The sequence below is a fragment of the Triturus cristatus genome, chromosome 5_2, assembly GCF_964204655.1.
Source record: "Triturus cristatus chromosome 5_2, aTriCri1.1, whole genome shotgun sequence".
In the NCBI taxonomy this organism is placed as follows: Eukaryota; Metazoa; Chordata; class Amphibia; order Caudata; family Salamandridae; genus Triturus; species Triturus cristatus.
The window spans coordinates 534,331,633-534,350,975 of NC_140588.1; the positions used below are offsets into that span (position 1 = coordinate 534,331,633).

The window sequence follows — 19,343 nt, forward strand, 5'->3', positions numbered from 1 at the left end:
CCTTACGGTTAGGCACTTGGGAGAATACTGCTATATTGTCTATGTAAAGCATGTGTATCTACAGCACACTTACCTCGAACAGTATGCATCTGTTCTTGGCATGTACAGCTGTAATTTCACATCCACCGTCCCAGTTCTCATTATGTACATTACATAGGCATGGAAATCTCTGTTCTACACTTATTTACTCCATTCTGACCCTCTTGCGGAAAAGCAATCTAACAATGGAGTCGATGCCCATGTGCACTACTACTGAAAGGAGGAGTCACTTTATCTTGTGACTGGGAAAGATCTCTTCGAAGAAAAACAACTTGCAAACATCCGGACCCAACACTAGATGTCAGGACTATGCAAAGCATGTGAATCTACAGCTCTACATGCCAGGAACAGATGCTTACTGGGTAAATAACATAATCCTTACCAGCTCCCAGACCGTATACACCTCTCTGAAGCTCTAGTCCGGAGGGCTCTCCCCATCCAGCTGGGACCTCTGAAATTCGGCCTAAAGACAGAAAAATTTACCATCTTGTATTTCTTTCCACTTATTCTTCTACTGTGAGTTTACCTAATTCCACAAATAATCCAACCAGTATGATAGGATGCAAAGCTAAAAAATAAGTCTCTATGATTAAAGATCACTTTGTCTGGAAGTGGCAAAAGAACAGAGCTTATCCCCCTCCATCCATGATCTGAAACAATGGCTCACCCGTACTGACAAAAAGGTGACCAAAAGCTTTATGGAAAAGTTCTTTAAAGAAATTAAAAATAAAATTATTTTGACTCAGTCGGTCTAGTTTCAAGGAGGATAATAAGGATGTCTCTAAACTAGAGGAGAGGGTGCACTTTCTTGAAAGAACACTACGTTGAGCATTGAGCCAGGAGCTGATATATACCTGCTAAACACCTGCGCAAAAACAAAGCATTGTTTTGCAGATGAAAGAATATGAGAATTAGAGGTGTGTCCAAGAGGAATAAATGGGATAGTGTGGAATCATAAATGCAAGAACTGCTTTAAGCTCACTTCTTGAGATCGAATAGGAAATACCCAAATAGACAATAATGTTTTTGCTTCAGAAATCTGGAATATCATCCCTGTATCCATCACCGCTACCCAAAACCTGCTAAATTTAGGAAAGATCTGATGATAATTCTCAATATGAAAACTATATCAAAACAAAGCACAGTGCACCTCTACTCTCGAAATTCTGTTTCCTGTCCAATCAGTCACTGACTGTATCTTTGCCTTATACCCCGTCAGCAATCTCCTGTTTTTTGGCTACGTTTACACTTTATAAATACCACATACATCTATTTTGGTGAAGTACGGAAGGTAGAGGCGTGGAACACTCAAAAGGCATTAGTGAGGGGGCATTTTATTGACAAGGAAGTGAAATTCAAGAGCAAGAGAAAATATAGTATTAAATTTGAAGAAAGAATTGCTAGAGACAGACTTTCAGCATAAACAATCAGTATTGCCCCAGTGGCATAAGGTGAGTATGTCGAGAATCCAAGTAAAGGCTATAGTGACAGTTTGGGCTAACTAAATCTTAGCAAAACTAGATCTGAAGTATTAAGGAGGAGGCTACATGGCAAGGAGACTCTTATAACCGACTGAGGACGCATCTGGCTCAGGGTTTTGGAGCCGAAAAGCAAAAAGTTAATGGGCTGTGAATGTGTGAGGAGGATGAGAAATTGCCAAACTTTGAAGGCATCTGTCAAACATTATATGCTGCTGAACCCACTGAAATAGGGAAAGGCAGGACTGCTTGTGATCTGTCAACCTTCCTTTCTTGTCGAAATAGGACTCAAAGGCTTTCCAAAAAGAGGTATTGCAAGTCATAGCAGCTTTAAACAGCAAAGATGCTGGGTTTTGAATGTTTTTTCCTAGAAAAGGTTCTGTTAAAGTCTTGGTCTGCACCTGATGAGGATATGTAATGACTTAGCATACATTTATAGGTCAGTCTGCTATCTTACCTTAGATGCCAGAATCATCACCAGGATTCTGCATCTAGTGCAGATAAGCTAATGCCTAAACTGATGCATCCTGATCCAGCTGAATGCTTACACAGAAGTCAAACTCAGAAAAACAGTAAAAAGATTCTTCTCTTCATAGATGTTACATTGCAAAGAGGCAATTATTTCCTTATTAGAAGCTGAAAAGGCATTTGACAGGTTGTCAGACATGATGGATGCTATGATTTTCGTGGATATGTGCAGTGAGTAATGGCCAACTATTGGAACCCAGTGACAACGGTCAAAATTAATGGTAGGTTATCTGAGATTATTTGTGACATGAAATTTGTAATGCCTTTGGAAAAACAAACACCAGCTTGTCTGAACAATTAGCTGTTTTCACCCTTTCCCATCTACTATTACTTGTTTGTAATAAATTCATACTCACTGCTGAGGTACCTTTCGTTTGGAAAAAAGCTCTTGTTACATCACTCTCACAAAAAGCCCACAGCTGGTGCTATCTGTCTGAGCAATAATTTCCTCATTGCCCTTTCGTGTGAAAATTCTGGAAAAGTTGAACAGCTATCATCTTGAAGGAACACAAGATTTTGGATATAGCTCTGACTGGTTTCAGGTCATTTGTGTTTTTTTAGGGCAGAAACTCTGATTTGCAAGTTCTAGTGGACCACGGCTTTTCATCTGCCCTGGTTCTGCTAGACCTGTCAGCTGCATTTAATGCGCTTTCACATAAAAAATGAATTCTCATACTAACTGGGGCATTGATGTCCTGGCTTGGGACTTGTTTACTCAATACTTGCAACAGTGGGCATAGGCATTTTCAAATCAAATTAATTAATTTATGTGCATGTAAACAACAGCCATAAAAGCATAAATAAACAAAGAAACAACAGTTGACAACTGATATAGTCATGATATGCTAGTAGCCAATGTGTGCAAGCTAAAAAACTTCAAATTGATCAAAGGAAGATAAAATACAACAAATGATGTTAACATAGTTAAAGATTGCAATAGCTTTGGAGGAAAGGCAACAATAAAAACACCCCAGGCACATGTGTTCCGTATTGTTCGGCAAACTCTGGTACAAAAACCTCGAAGGTCTGATATATGCCGAGGCAAATATTGTACCTATACGCTGAAACTCCAGAGTGACATGCACAAAAAAGGCGCACTATTTCGCCTTAACAGGATAACAAGCCTATACAAGTACAAAATTCCAGACTTTGTTTGTACTGTGTCACCCTAGACTAGGAGTCAAGTTGCCGCCTGACCTTTATTCCCCATTTTATGGTTTAAATCTTTTATTGATTTTTAAAGAGGAAACAAAAAGACCCTCAGCTCCCTGAGGACAGTGCATTGATGACAGCGAAGGTCGCCATAGATAACATTACCAAAGTAACATGAGCGGAGCGGGTCTATGGGAAGAAACAATAAATGGAGGTGGGAAAAACAGAACAGACATTTTAGAACCCAACTCTACCTCTCCCCACCCCCCCCCCCCCTCCCCCCCTCGTCCACTGGAAAGGGAAAGAAAAAAAAAGGGCGTGGGATATGAGTGCTCAGGAAATCAGCATGGCTGCTTGGGATTGCGCGAGGAGCTAGCTTGCGGGATTTGCGTATCAGCGAGGCAAAGAAGTCTGAGTTATCGGGGGGCATGTCAATTCTCGGAATTCAGCTGTGAGTAAGGTCAAAAAGGGTTGCCATAACTCTGGGAATTCAGACCCCTTGCCCGCTAGAGTGAGAGTGAGCTTTTCCATCCCCAGTACCTGCCAAAGCCTCTGTAGCCATCCGGAGTGTGCTGGTGGCTGGGTGGAGCGCCCCAGTGCACAAGGATATTCTGAGTGGCTGCGCCCAGTGCGATAGCAATCAGCCGGCCCCTCCTAGATTTTAGAGGATATGTTATAGGATTGGGTAAGCCCAAGAGGATGTATGCGGGGAATCGCGGGAGTTGTGTGTTGAACTGGCCGTCGACCTCATCTAGTATATGAGACCAATAAGGTTGAATGCGAGCGCAGTCCCAAAGAAGATTTGTAAGGGTGCCCACTTCTCCACAGCCTCTCCAGTATAAGGCACTTTGTCGAGCGTCAAAGCGGTGGAGACGTTCCGGTGTGTAATACCAATAGGTGGCTACCTTAGTCAGTGTCTCTGTGAGTCCTGTGTGGTATGCTGAGTGCCTCGCCCTATGGTAGATGCCATCCCACTCCTTATGGCTAAGTGTTCTTCCCAGTTCCCGCTCCCATCGCGCTCGGCCAGCATTGTAAGTGTGTGTGGAAGTCAGTAGCAGCTGTTTATATAGGTCAGAAATGATCTTTTTATCGGAGGTGTGGGTGTTAAGCCATTTTTCATAGGGGGTTAAGAGGCACTGGGCGCCTGGTTTGGTGTGCGGTTGAAGCGCCCAGTGCCTGAGTTGAAGGTAGGGTAGGCGTTCCTATTCTGGGATGCCATAGTGTGTCTTATGTTGTGGGAATGGAATAATCCCTTTCAGGTCGAAGAGATGGCCAAGGGACCGACACTCTGTGGGACGCCAGGCTGCGAAGGCCTTGGGGACTGTGCCAGGATGAAATTCTGGATTGTTAAATAGGGGCGTCGGAGGCGGGGGAAAGGAAGTCAAATCCTGGGTGGTGATAGTGCGGTCCCAAACCTCCATGATCGTGCCCGTGATATGTGACGCGTAGAGATTGGGTGGCCTGTATTTCTTCTGAAGGAAGGGAATGCCCTGGAGGGGCATAGCAGCCACCGCCTGGTCTTGAAATAACCAGTGTTTCTCCGACTCGAGGCGATACCATTCTACCAGATACCGAAGCTGTGAGGCATAAAAGTAGAGCTGTAGGTCCGGGATCCCGACTCCCCCCTTCTCCGGTGGGAGAAACGCGACCGCATGGACATGCTCTTTCTTCGCCCCAAGACCATCCACAGGGAGGAGCGGGCGCTGGGAGAGCCGCTGCGTGTCCAACAAGGCGGCGGGCGAGCGATATGACAGGAGCACTGTGCAGTCCACCTCTGTCCCACGTGATCACACCTGGACCGTCTGCGTCCGTTGAGGAGTATATGTCGTCAAGTGGAGCAAAAGGGTGCACCACCCCCTATGCCACGTCCTCAAAGCCCCAGGAGGAGAGCCACAGGTCAGAGCAACCTGGTCGGGCAGTTCCCCCCCCCCCCCCCCCCCCGGGTCCCACAGAGACCACGAAGTCTTCGCACTGTGTGTTCAAGAGGCTGCGTCATGCAAGGGCCACCTCTGCTCAGTATTGAGGGCAGTCATCCACTGGTCAGTTTTGTCATGGGACTGCCTGGAGGAGCGCTTCCGTGGGCCACAGCAGTAGGATATTTTAAGAGTTGCACAGAGAGATCCACTAAGTAGGCCCAAAGTTCAACTCTGCGCCGCCAGGGGAAGGTCTACCAGGGAGACCGCCAAAGTGCATACGTGTCCCACTCCTCCCCGTGGGAGCCTCCGAAATAGAGGCCATGGATTATCCGGGCCGAGTGCGGGGATGAAACCAGGTTATGTGCAGGCAGCACACGCGACCAGTCCCGATAACCGCCAGGGACCGAACTTAGGGAGCCGCGTACAGCATCCAGTGGTGACCAGAGCGTCCCAGGAGGGTCAAGCCCCCACCCCTGCCGCCGGTCCAGGAAGCAAAGCGGGGTCCCGGGTCCACTCGCGGGTGGCGCAGCACAGGGACTTCCCCTGGGTCGATGTTGGGATCACCCCCTCACAGCGGGGCAGTGCAGCGCTGCCAGATCCCTCTTCGCCCGTGCTCTGCCCCACCGCAGCCTCCTCACTCACCAGGCGTGCGTAAGGGGTGTGGGTCACTGCCGATGGAAGAGTCGTCCCTCTAGCGCTTCTGTAGGCCTTTGTGCTGGCGATGTCGTCAGCCGCCGGGAGAGCTCCGTAGGTCCCCGCTGCTCCTCCAGTGGCCCAGGCAGGGGCGCCCGCGTTCCCCCCCAATCCGCCCAAGGCCCCAACGCTCCCTCGGCAGGCGGCCCCGAAATGGAGGCCGGGGATCTCGTGGCCTGGTACACCGCTCGCTGCTGTCTGCCTGAGCCCTCAGGCCAGGCGAGGTCTCCTCCGCTGATTACCGGCAGCGCTCTCCGCTGCTCCGAAGCGCTCCTAGAGAGCTGAGGACAGCCCCGCACTTCACGGCTGACTCCGCAGTCCCAGCAGCAGTCGGGATGGGACCCCTGGAATGGATCAAGGCTTCAGGCGGCCGGGTGGCACCGCGGGCATCCGGCACCTCACCCGAGTCGTCGACAGGGCAGCTGGGTGGGAGGAAGCTGGCCCCGGTGGTCCGGGCCACCGAGTCGTCGAGGCCACCCACGAGGAGAGGGCCGCACCTCCTCACATGCGACTCCGGCGAGGCCACCGCCCTCGACGTCCACAGCAGGGCTACAGGGTCCATGTGGTGAGACCCCGGTCAGTAGACGCTCCGGTGATCGCTCCGGCTATTTGCACCCTGCGGAGGTCCGGGAATGCTATTTTCAGCAGGCAGGAGCTCCAGACCACACGTCCTACTCCGCCGCCATCTTGGCCACGCCCCCCCCTTCCCCATTTTAAAAAAGTGGAAACCAAAAAGATTAGGTCTTCACTTTCATGCTACTGTTAAAATAGTAAAGCTTCTGCGCAATGCATAAAACTATGTTTTCGCAGAATAGGTTTGATAAATTGACTCTTTGCATACACATAAAACGGCAGAAGAATGTGAAGTGCAAAGTTATCTGAGTAGTGATGGTATCACAAGGGCAAGTGCATAGAGTACTAGTCCTGTCGTTCAATCTTGGAAGTAAGACAATACGATGAAATAGGAAGAATCTCGTCTGATGGGCCATCAACATCAGCAGAAAAGGTTGAATTAGGAGAATAGAATGAAGTGTTGTGTACGCCAAAACTGAGGAAAGGGACGGAGTCCCTTGTTGCCTCTGCTCGCCAAGCTCAGCAATTACAAGATCTCTAAACTGGTGCTTCCCTGCACTCCCATGATATTTGGGTCCTCATAGATTTCCCCCTTGTTAAGTCTATGGGCCATATCCTTAATGCCCTTAATCCTAGGCAGTTTATTTGGCCTCTTTCTACTCAAACCATTGAACCTCAGGATAAATCTTTGAGTCTGACACTGTTTAACCTTTGTCTATGTCTACTAGCTTTGCTTATTGTTCTTTTAGGTTCAGCTTTATAAACTATGCAGGCAGTAAACAAATGTTAATAACATTTGAACATCATTCACCTCAAACAGTGGATACATTTCATGAATGGTTGACAGCAGTTGCTACCTGGCTTGAGTTACACCTTTTGATGGTTAACTGACAAGACAGAAGTGCTCTGTGTGCCAGGCTGGCAGCTTTTAAATAGTTTCACCACCAACTTCAGTCACTGCAACCTATCCCTTCTCCCCCAGTGACCACCAAGGTCTGTACTTTGTGACTTCTTTGGGATGCAGATCTTTCCCTAAATAGTCAAGTAAATCATCTGTCAGCAGCGTGTTTTCACCTTAGGAGGGTCCTGTGAAAAAACTTTCCAGCTGTGCCATCCTAGGCTTGTTGCTTTCAGGCCTTAAACCTATTCCGCATTGACTACTGCAACTATTTTCTCTGGCTTTTTCATTGGCCAGTTGTCTCCGCCGTAGTGTATTCAGGACACAACAGCAAAGCATGCTCTTCAAGGCTGCATGACTTCTCAGCTACACTAGCCCTGATAGTCTGCATTGGCTGCCAGTATCTAACTGTATTCCTTTCAAAACATATAGTCCTCTGTACTTGCAGCATTAAATATATTCCTCCCATTCAGGTTATTAAATTAATGATGTATGTGTTTAAATTGTCTACCTATGCGGATGAAATCCTGGTGACCATGGTAGATCTGTACTAGTCTATACTGTAACTGGTGGATAAACTGAGTGTTTCAGTCACTCTCCAGGTTCAAAATTAATATGTTTTAGTCAAACTGGCTCAACCTAAGCTTACCCAATAAGCGATTTCTGGAGCTCTGAGTGGAGTGTCCACTTATATCAAGTATCCCAGGCTTTGGGATCTGGGCATCTATTAGTTATCAGTCACTCTAGATACCCTTATGTGGATCCTCACAGCCCTCTTACAAGCAGCTAAGCAGATTTAGTGAGCTGGTGCAACCGTATAGTCTCCTTTGTAGCAAGAATAGTATCATTTAACATGACATTTGTAGAATATTTGCTGTTTCTGCAATGTCACTCTGAAATAATTTTTGCCTATGTGCTTAACCATACACTTTATCCCTGCTAACCAATGGTAAAGTGCCCATGCTCACTCTTTTTCAACATGATGAAATTGGTTTACACCGGATTGTCGTAAGTCTCTTATATATGGTACAAAGTATACTCCGGGCCTGTAAGTTAAATGTCACTAGTGGGCTGTAGCGGCTGTTGTGCCACCTACTACCATAACAGGGTAACGTATCTTCAGACCTAGCATTGCAGCCTGACAAGGGCAGTTTAAAAACAAATGTGGCCTGTCAAAATAAACAGTTTTGACAAGTCTAGACCTTTCTTTTAAATATTTGTCACCCCTATGTATGCCTTATTACCCATTAGCCAAGGTGCATTAGCCCCAAAATCTACTTTCACTATAGCAAGGCTGGCTGGTCCATAGGAAAGCACTGTGCTACCTTATTGCATTTAATAATGCTAACCATAGTTAGGAAACAGCTAGAAAATAATTAAGCAGCTACTTTTAATAGTTATCAAAAATCCAATTTAATGGGAGGTTGGAATTTTGATAAATATTAAGGAAAATACACTTTTAGAATGTTACCTCTTCCCTGCCTATATCCTCTGGTGGCTCATTAGCTCTGCCACTGCTGCCAGCTAGCTTTTGAATGGGTGTGAATGGTTGAATGGAGTGGTGAAGTTGCATATAACACAGTGAGTGCACTTGAAAGGGCAGGAAACCGTTTGCTTTTAGCCACTGTCTGGTCACTGGAAAACCTTGTTTTGTTTTACCTGGCATCTGCTCTCTGTGTTTTTACTTATAACACTGGGGCACACTTGAAAGGGAGGGAAATAGGGTTCCAAAACATCCATTGTGCATCCACTGTCCGGTTGCTGGAAAACCCTTTGCTCTACCAGACCTCTGTTTCTTGGTTTATTGGGGCTACAGTGACTGCCCCAGACTGGATTTTAGTATTATATTTGGGAAGACATTCTGATTACTATAGTATAGTCCCCACACACTCACACCCAGCCCTCAGAGCCAAAGTTAAGTGTGGCAACCGACATCGCCATCTTGAAGCTGCCCAAAGGGGTAGAGTTGGTCCCAGGAACTTTTGTCCCATTGGTGAGGGCATGTCCAAGAGTCCTTCCCACAATTAGCTCATGCCAGACATAAATGTGGCATCTCCAGGCATCCACTTCAGAAGACTCCTAGACCTGAGGAAGATCAGAAGAGGCCTGAACAGGCTGTCTGCGACACGAGAAGAGCCCTGAAGGATTGGACATGCTTTCTCGGGTACCCAGTACAAGGAAGTGGGCTCCAAAAGTCATAAGGCTGACACTGTGTTAAAGCTACATGCAGGGACTCATAAAGCTACAAGGGTTTGTTCCTGCAACTTCTCCGCTAACCTGAACAGGACCCTTCTATTTGCCTCTACCAGACACCTTGTAAATAGCTTATGTGCCTTCCGGGGTGGGGGGGTGGGATGGGGGGCTGACTTTAAAAGTGTACCCCTCTGGTGGATTAGGACTTGTAGAGCTAAAGTCTGAAGGTAAAAACTTTGACGAGGACAAACCATTTTAGTGTATCTGACTCACTATCCATCGCCGTCAACACCAAATTAGACAATGGTTTACTGTGACCGCTGACTATCATAGGCATTTTGTGCATCTTTGTGCTATTTTTAGTTAAACGTTTAAAAAAAATCATATATCCGGTTCCTCTTATTCCATTTGTTATCATTTTGGTGTATTACGTTTATTGTGTATTAATTCAGTTTTGGATTTTTTTTTATATTGGATCTATTACTGTTGTGGTACAGCATAAATACTTAACTCATTGCCCTGAGTTAAGCCTGTTTGCTCTGTGCCATAGCTACCCGTGAGTAGAGCTCTGACAAGGGTTGTGATTCGTCCTTATAGTATGTTGTCACCCACACCAGTTAATGATCCAGCAGCATGGAAAATTCAGGTGTTAAGTTCTTCATTGAAATCCAAGAAGACTGCAAGATGGCCGCCGTGGTGTAGGCTGTGTTACAGCCCAGCTCCCTCTCCTGCCTGTTGGAGAATACCTTAGAACGGTGATTTAATCAAGAAAAAGGGCTCTGTGGTTGGAAAATGCCTGTATGGGTTCCGTGTTTAAACAAGCATTTTACTAACATTTTCGAATGTTTGTCGGCGTTCTTAAACCTTTTTCTGCCGCCAAAATCTCTGACGGTTGGAAGGCACTCACCGGTCCACGTGTGGTGTGTCCTTCGGAGTTTTGCCAGTAGACGTGGTAGCGGCGTTTGGTGCAAGATGCCGCCGAAGTCGACGACGCGCAACGCGAAAACTCAGGCAGCTGCTACGGAGAACTCTCTGCCGGGGGAGTCAGCAGACGGTGCGGTGGGCATTCAGCATTCGAGCAACCCGCTTCAGAGGAAAGGGGATCGAGGTGCAGGAAAAGAGACAGCCCGTATGGGAAAACATGGAGGAATGACTTTGCCGGAGTTGTTTGGAAAACAGACGGCTAAAGGGGATACTTTGTTGCAGCTTGAGCAGGTAGGGGAGACTTGCTCGACTCTTCCTGATATTGGCAACATTGTGTCCGGTAATCTTTCACCTTTGGTAGAATGTGTCGTTTCACCTCCATTTATCTCTGAAAAAACAGCTTTAACGGTGGAACAGTCAGTAGATGAAACCCAGGCGCCCTCTAAAGCCGGCAGGGGGGTTCTGGGAGTTGTAGTATCTAATACCCCTTTTTCCAAAGAATCAACTGATGATTTTGCTGGTCTAACAGCTGAAACAGTTGTAGCAGTGCTGAACAAGGAAGTGCCCCTACAGGCAAGTGTTGGTTTTCAAGAAATCACTGAGAACTTTTATTCCCTGTCTGATTTTTCATCGGATGAAAGTAGTAAGGATTGGTCTGAGAACGATGCAGAAAATAGCACGGAGAACGAAGCTGATTTAAGTAAGGTCTCTCCGATCACCACAGTAAAAAAAGTTAAAAAAGGAAAGGAACATCCTGTAAATGGCAATATATCTATAGGATTTACAAAGACTGGCCCGATTTCGGAAAAAACTCCTGGTCTCAATACAGAAAGCGATTCTGCCATACAACCACCTGATCATGGGATTACGTTGTCAACAATTTATAATACCATGTTGGATCACAGGGCTGAGATTAAAGCAGAGAATGTTCGCATGCAAGCTACTTGTCGGAAAGTGCAAAATTCTGTGCGACGAGTGATTAAGATTTGTTCGGACACAGCTCTAAGAATGACTGAAGCAGAGTCAAGAATTTCGGCTTTAGAAGACATAGTAGCTGCGCAGAAAACGGAAATGAGTACTATTTGTGATCACAAGGATGATGTAGTGTTTAAATTGGCGGAATTAGAAAATCAGGCCAGGAGAAAGAATCTTCGTATTTTGGGCATTCCAGAGAAAAAAGAAGAAGGAGCTGATGTTCGGAAATTTGTGTGTGATTTATTTGTCGAAGCTTTTCCGGAACTTACTTCATGGGACTGGTCTATAGAGATCCAGAGGGCTCATAGGATTCCTTTTAATGTGAGGAAAGTGAGGCTGGGAGAGGCAGAGAAACCTTGTGCTATTCTGGTTCGATTTAATAACTTCTTGGCTAGAGAAGCTGTGTTTGGCCTGGCTAGACCGGATAAGAAAAGACTGGCAAAAGATTATTTTTTTGTCAGACCTGATTTTTTGTAAGGAAACTGTGTCAAGACGTTGGCATTTGCGACAATTAATATCTGGGTTTCAAGAGAAAGGTGCTGTTGTCTTTTTGCAAAATCCTGCCAAGCTTAAAGTTACGTTTAAGGGCCAGACTAGGTTTTTTTTTTCTGAGGTTATGGCTGCTGAATTCCTACATTCCTTGTAATATGGGATCTAATATATATAAGGGATCTGGTCCTTATTAAGCTTCTCCTTGCAGCTGGGGGAGGGAAGGCGGTATACCATCCTGTTAGGGCTGTTTGTCCCTATGCCTCATATGGTGGTTTGGGTGGGGTGGGTGGGTTGTTGGGGGTTGAGGGGAGGTTTGGGTTTCTGGGAGAGGTGTTGGGTGAAGGGTGTACGGGGGGTGAAAAATCATCAACAGCCTGGACACATGATCTTTTTGAGTCGGGAAATATTAATTTCCATGTTAAAGGTAAACAAATCTATAAACAGTATATCATCTTAATTACTTTAGTTAGGTATTTTGATAAGATGTTGGTCTGTAATAATCAAATCCGGTGTTTCACAATCTGGTTTCATGGCTAAGAAAATAAAAATTTGTACACTTAATATTTGCGGGCTAAACGATGTGAAAAAAAGAGAGGTGTTTACTAAACTTATTCAGATTATAAATGTTGATTTACTCTGTTTACAAGAAACTCATATTCCTTGGGCCAGAAGGGGCTGCTTGAGGAAAATTGAATTAGAATTGATCGCATGTTCTAAACAGACAGGAGTGAAGAGGGGAGTTGCTACCCTCATGAGACGAGGCTTACGGATATGTGTCAAATCGGCAGAAGATAAGTGGGGGCGTTGGGTGATCAGTTTATGTCAGATTGGACATTGCAGATTTACAGTATGTAATGTTTATGGACCTAATCTGGATGATACGGAACTCATACACTTTCTTAATCTCGAGCTAGCTCAATGGCCACAGCCTCTAGTTCTATGTGGAGACTTGAATATCCATCTCGATGCTAATCTAAATGTTAGGATAACCTCTTTATATAAGGGTAGGAAGCCTCGTTTATTCACAGCGCTAAGGGATTTAATTATAGATCATGGTCTGTTTGATACTTGGAATGCAACCCATGTGGATGATTTAGGATATACTTTTTACTCTGCTCCGCACAAAAAATTCGTTAGATTAGATTATTTTTTTGTCTCTTTACAATATTTAGGTAAAATTGAGCTAGAGATTCTACCTAAACTTATATCTGATCATAATCCTTTAGTTTTGGAATTTTTAATTGATGTACAAATAGAGGTTGGACAGCATTTATGGTCTTTTGAACGAAGCCTGCTCGGAGATCAGGAATATCGCCAATTTATGCTCAAAGTGTTACAGGAGTTTTTTTTGCTTAATAAAGGTACAGCATCTATACAAATTATATGGGATGCTTTTAAAGCAGTAGTTCGGGGGGAAACTCTTAGCTTCTCTCTATCACGACACAAACAACTGCTAAGTAAATATAAAGAGGATTTTAAGGTGGTTATGTTAGCTGAACAGAAATTGGCTGAGGCAATTAAGTTGGGTAAGGATCCAGAATGCGCTCAAAGAGAACTTGCTGTGAATAGGGCTAGAGTGTATTCTAATTTGGCGGATAAAATAGCCTTAAAATATAGACAATATAAGGAGTTGGCATACGAATTTGGTGAAAAAACTGGAAAAGTCCTGGCTAAAAGATTAAGGCAAAAAGCTGCGTATAACGATATAACAAAAATTAGAGATGCCAATGGGGTTTTGCAAGAAACGAGAGAGGGGGTTTTGGGGGCTTTTCAAAATTTTTATCAATCTCTTTATAAAGCCCCGTCTACTGTGATTTCAGATCATGATGGGAGGGATTATTTGTCGGGAGTTCCAACCACAGGACTTACCGAAGTACAGGCAATATGTTTAAGGGCCCCAATAACGTGGGAGGAAGTTGAAAGAGCTATACTAGCACTAGCTCCGGGCAAAGCAATGGGTCCGGATCAGATCCCTTTGGAGTTTTATCGTACCTTTAGGAATATGCTAAAAAATGAATTATTGCAAGTGTGTCAACAATCCTTTTTGGGAAACTCCCCGCCTTAATGGTCAATGGCCACTATAGTAATTTTTTTGAAGAAAGGGAAGCAAGATATGGATAAGGGATCTTATAGACCCATATCCCTCCTTAACGCTGATAGTAAAATTTACTCCAAAATTATTGCAAACAGATTAAATAATCTCATGCCTCTGCTGGTATCTAAGAGACAACATGGATTTATTTCACGGCGTGATACGACAGATCATATTAAGAGGATTATTTCTTTATTAGATTGGGCAAAGGCTACGAGCTCCTCTGTTGCAGTGGCTTTATTGGACGCTTAAAAAGCGTTTGACCGGGTATGTTGGAAATTTCTGTGGTCAACGTTAGCTTGGAAGGGCTTTCCGGTGGAATTTATTAATGCTATTCAGGCTTTATATAAAAACCCAAAAGCAGCGCTTCGTATAGCAGGTCGACTTTCTGGCAATATCATAATTACTAGAGGGACAAGGCAGGGTTGTCCTACCTCGCCTCTGCTATTTGCCTTGTATATCGAGCCATTTTTAAGCAGTTTGGATGATAATGCTGGAATTAAACCAGTCTGTATACATGATATAGCCTATAAGGTTTTTGCATATGCAGACGATATAGCTATTGTTACTTCAGATATTAAGTCTGCCCTCCCTAAGTTAATACAAGCTTCGGAAGATTTTGGTAGGCATTCTGGATATAAGCTTAATGTTACTAAGACCCAACTGCTTCACTCAGAGTTTGGGCGTCCACAAGATATGCATTTTGAGGCGGAATCTATATATCTTGGAATAAAAATATCTGCTGATATCGACAAAATCGTTCGATTAAACACTGATACTGTAATTGCCTCTGCTAACAAAACCTTAGAGAAATTGGATAATCTTCATTTATCACTATATGGCCGCAGTAACGTTTTGAAAATGCTTATTTTTCCAAACTTTTTGTATCTATTTAGAACTATCCCTCTTTTATTTTCAATTTCTATATTCAATCGGATTGAGAGAATGTGTTCCAGGTTTCTCTGGAGTTATCATAGATCTAGAAGAGCTCTAAAAAAATGTACTTTACCTAGAGATAGAGGGGGTTGGGCAATTCCTAATTTCCAATTATATTATTGGTCTATTTTTTTACAGAATATGGGTGTTTTATTGGTTAATGAAATTTGTCTGGATGAGTCAGTAAGACATTCAATTTATGAGATGTTACTAGGACAGGAAGCACGTCAATGTTTAGTTCGCATTATTGAACTGAGTTATTATAAAAAAAACAAATTAAAAATTTTTATAACTGTGTTTGAGATTTGGAAGAAAATTAAAAAAAGAATTGGATTTAACTCTAATTTAAACTATTATACACCTTTAATTAATTGCCCTTTGTTACCAGATATCTTTAAAGACCCAATCATGCATAGATGGTATCGGGCTGGTATAAGTCAACTGGGTGATTTAATGGATGGTCAACATATAGTTTCTTTTTTGTTTTTACAACAAAAATATGGTCTTTCTCGGATAGAATTTTTTAAGTTTTTACAGGTTCGGAGTTTTTTAGATAGAAAGTGCTCTGAAAATCAAAATGTGTTTCAAAAGGTTAAAATTATTGAAGCACTTCGGAAACGACCGAGAATTGGCCATATTTATCAATTGATGATGGCTAATTACCAAGATGACATATTGATGCTGGAAGACAAATGGCAAAAGAAGCTTAACGTGCAAGGACTTGTCATGCATAGAGTCATAGAAATATCTATCAAAACGTTATATAATGGATCATTAATTAGTCAACATTTTATGTCCATGTATGACTTATATTATACACCTGCTAAACTAGCGAGATGGGCACCAGGTAAAGTGAACAAATGTAACCGATGTGATTTAATCGCTGCAGACACTATACATATGTTTTTTTTGTGTCCAAAATTAAGTCAATTTATTAGAGACATAGAGAATTTTTTGTCAAATTATTTAGGTGTTCAAACACAAATTTCTGCAGAACTTGTTATTTTGGGTGTACAAACTAGTAGCAGTTGTCTAAGAACGGATTTGGAGGATAGACTTTTATTTATATGCATGTCAATCTTTCGTTGTTGTATTACTACGCACTGGCTTGATGTTGAACCACCCGTTTTTAGTTACTGGCAAGCTAAATTATTGTCTGTTTATCATTTGGAAACTGCTGTTTATAAAACAAAGGGCAAGAATAGAAGGGTACTCGGGCTAAAATTATGGTCCCCACTTTTTAATTGGCTATGAATAGAATCTTATGTTTCTGTATTGGTTATGTATTTATTTATTTGATGATATAATTAACTGGCTTATATTCAATATAATGTTTGTGTCCTGGCTTTCTGATCAATAAAGAAATTACAAAAAAAAAAAAAAGAAATCCAAGAAGACTTTTACTGATCAAAGCTGAGATATTATAGTACTTACAGATACTGACCTGGGCATTTCAACTCCTAGTTAAACTGTCCTCAGTACTCCTCAGACCAGTGGGAAGCTTCCCCTTCAGACGCATTGGTTGGAACATTTGGGCAGGCAGTTGGATGAAAGCTGTTGGAGTGACGTTTTGTGCATCTAAACAATTTTGCTAAAGATCCACACAGCAGGGAAATGCGCCTCCGGATTATACACAGATGACTTTACACTCCGACATTGAAATGCATTTCTGCAGCCAATTAGTCAGGGAGAAACACAGGGTGGAAGGGTGGTTCAGAGTGACTTTTGCACTTTCTTTTTGGGCCTTCCCAGTTACAAATAAGCTCTGGGATGATATTTTAGAACAGCAAGCCGAGTTCTGGTGGGTCACGAATGTCTAAGCAATAAATAAAGGTGCCTTCGAAATCTGTATTTATCTTGTCGCATTTGCTGCGCTTCAGAGACATAGTTCAAATGTCAAGCTATGTCTTCTGACAAATTGCTGCTTATATTTTTTTAACATGGGGATTGGTGTATACAAACTCCTCTCACTTTGCAGTTAGAAAAAGAAAAGTAAACTGAATTATTTGATAATCTTGCTGGGGTACAGGGAGTGGGAAAGGAAAGGCTGTAGGATATAATATTTTATAATATGCAGAAAAATGTAAAGACCTGTAAATGAACGGTATACATTCAGCAGTTACGAAAGCAAAAATTAAGCAATTTGTTTTGCAATTCTGAATTGTGATGGAAACAAAGATTTTAATAGGATCAAAACAAATCAAGACTCTTTCCTTGGTTATGCACAAGTGATAAACATTCACTGAAACCCACTTTTCACACATTATTATCAGTGTGCAATATAGTTTTATCAGTAAAACTGTAGGTCTCTGCCATTTTAGTGGCCATTTCAATGAAAAATGTGCAGCAGTGCACTACCACACAATGCTTTCGTTACAATAAAAAATCGCCCGTCTCATTTCTATCAAAGCTGAGTCGGTCGCAAACGTTTGTGGTCCTAAAAATTGGGCTGTGGTTCTAAAATGTTTGGTAAACACTGTTCAAGATAATGCACTTCTGGCCACAGGGGCTTTACTAGAAAAATAGCTAGAGGTGATGTTGCACATTAGGTAAGAAAATGTTCCATCTTCAGCAGGTGACAAAACAAGTAATATTGGCATTGTGAGGATCACACACTACTCCTTCCATAAACTTATGACTTCAGAGTGCAGGGTCTTTATTCGGGTTGGAAAAGCTAATGTATAGTACAAAATAGAAAAGCACTTTTGGAAAAATTGGAGTTGCCTATCTAGCTTGAAATTGCTGAAAGACTGTCACGCCAGAAGGCTGCAAGGGCTCAACATCTTTGACCAGGAGTCTCTCTAAGATGAGCACGTAGACATATTAAAAAAAATAAAGGTTACTAAATTATTCAAAGTCGAGCGCCATAACCTGACCCTGGCCTACAGAGACTTCAGACCATACAGAACGCCGCAGCCAGACTCCTCCTCAGCCTTCCCCCGATGAACCCACATCACACCCGACATCAGGCAACTCTCTGGCTCCCCCGTACAGAAGAGATGCTCATTCAAGCTGCTGACTCGCGCACATAAGGCTCTACACAACCAAGGACTCGCCTTCATTAACCACCCACTGAAATTACACCAACGGTCGAGAAGACTATGCTCTTCCTCCCTCTTACTTGGCCATACTCCCAGCATCTACCAAAGAAGAATTGGAGGACGCTTGTTCTCTCACATTGCAGCAAAGACCTGGAACAGCCTCCCCGCCTAACTCTATACCATCACCTCACTGCAGTAATTCTGAATGGCCCTCAAGACCTTGCTGTACGAATAAGCTTCCAGGACCTGCAAGCGCCTGAATAACCTATTAGGTGATTAGCAGCACTTTATCAATTCTGTTTGATTGATCCGATAATTTGGAAAATTGATCACAAAATTCTGGATCTTGGTAGGGAGGGGAATTTGGAGGAGGCTGAGCGTGATAGGCAATGTGGAAGGGCATGGTAGGGATGGAATAAAGCTTATTAGGGTTGGTGTTTTTAATTCCCGTTTATAAGCCATTAGTGTTCCTCCGTGTTGCATATATCATTTATTAAAATCCCAAATGACGATTGTTGAAACAAAAAAACCTCAGCTCTGCACTACCAGAATACATTAATCCTCAAACAGTTTTCAGAAGTTAAATAATCCATGTTTATGTATTTTTCTGGAAAAGAGCACATCATAACCATCCAAAATGTCAATTATTTGTGCCTTCTTCTGTAGGTGAAAGTTGCCATTCTCAAGTACATTGAGACATTAGCGCAGCAAATGGATCCTGGAGATTTTGTAAATTCTAGTGAAACACGTCTAGCAGTGTCTCGAATCATCACTTGGACAACAGAGCCCAAAAGTTCTGATGTGAGGAAGGTATGAACTTTATTGATTTTCTTTCAATGTAGTACTTCCATAAATATTTGATTTAGACAATTAAACTATCTATGCAATGTTCTAAGAGTGAAAACATAAGTTCCATGTTACAATTGAATACATTTGGATCTTTCCTTTATAAACAAGCATTTGCAATGCAAGAGGACTCGCATTTACGAGAGACCTAATGCATTGCATACGGGAGTGCGGGTGGGCTGGCGTGATTAAGGCATGAAAAACAGGAGTGGGTGGGAGAGAAGGCACGTACAGCGGGAGGGGTGGCACGGGTATAATGTAGTGCTCAGGAAACACGCAGTAAAGGGGCCAATAGCCGTGGAAGGAAACATGGCAGTCTTAAGGCGGGACTAGCAGCCTCTAAACCAATCAGAAGGCAGCAATTAGAAAAAACAAAGCCACAAGCCAATGAAAAAGTGAGTGGGGAAGTGTGCGGGGCTTCCCTCACCTATAGTATATACTGCATGCCTCGCAAAGCGAGCAGCACATGCGCTGCACCGCTAGGCGAGACCTAAAAATGGTAGTACTTTTATGATTGTTGAGAATTATCTCTGGTAGATAATGAATCATTTCCATATTGTCTTGGTT

General features: G+C 43.2%; 1 protein-coding gene across 38 annotated transcripts in view; it reads left to right on the forward strand.

Moving 5' to 3' along the window:
* CLASP2 (cytoplasmic linker associated protein 2) overlaps positions 1 to 19,343 on the forward strand; it is a 1,832,463-nt gene that overhangs the window by 1,529,676 nt on the left and 283,444 nt on the right. For all 38 annotated transcript variants that reach the window (XM_085607571.1, XM_085607579.1, XM_085607573.1 and 35 more), the window contains one exon: positions 18,597 to 18,740. In XM_085607571.1, the coding sequence (XP_085463697.1) occupies positions 18,597 to 18,740 (144 nt within the window). The remainder of the gene's footprint in view (positions 1 to 18,596; positions 18,741 to 19,343) is intronic.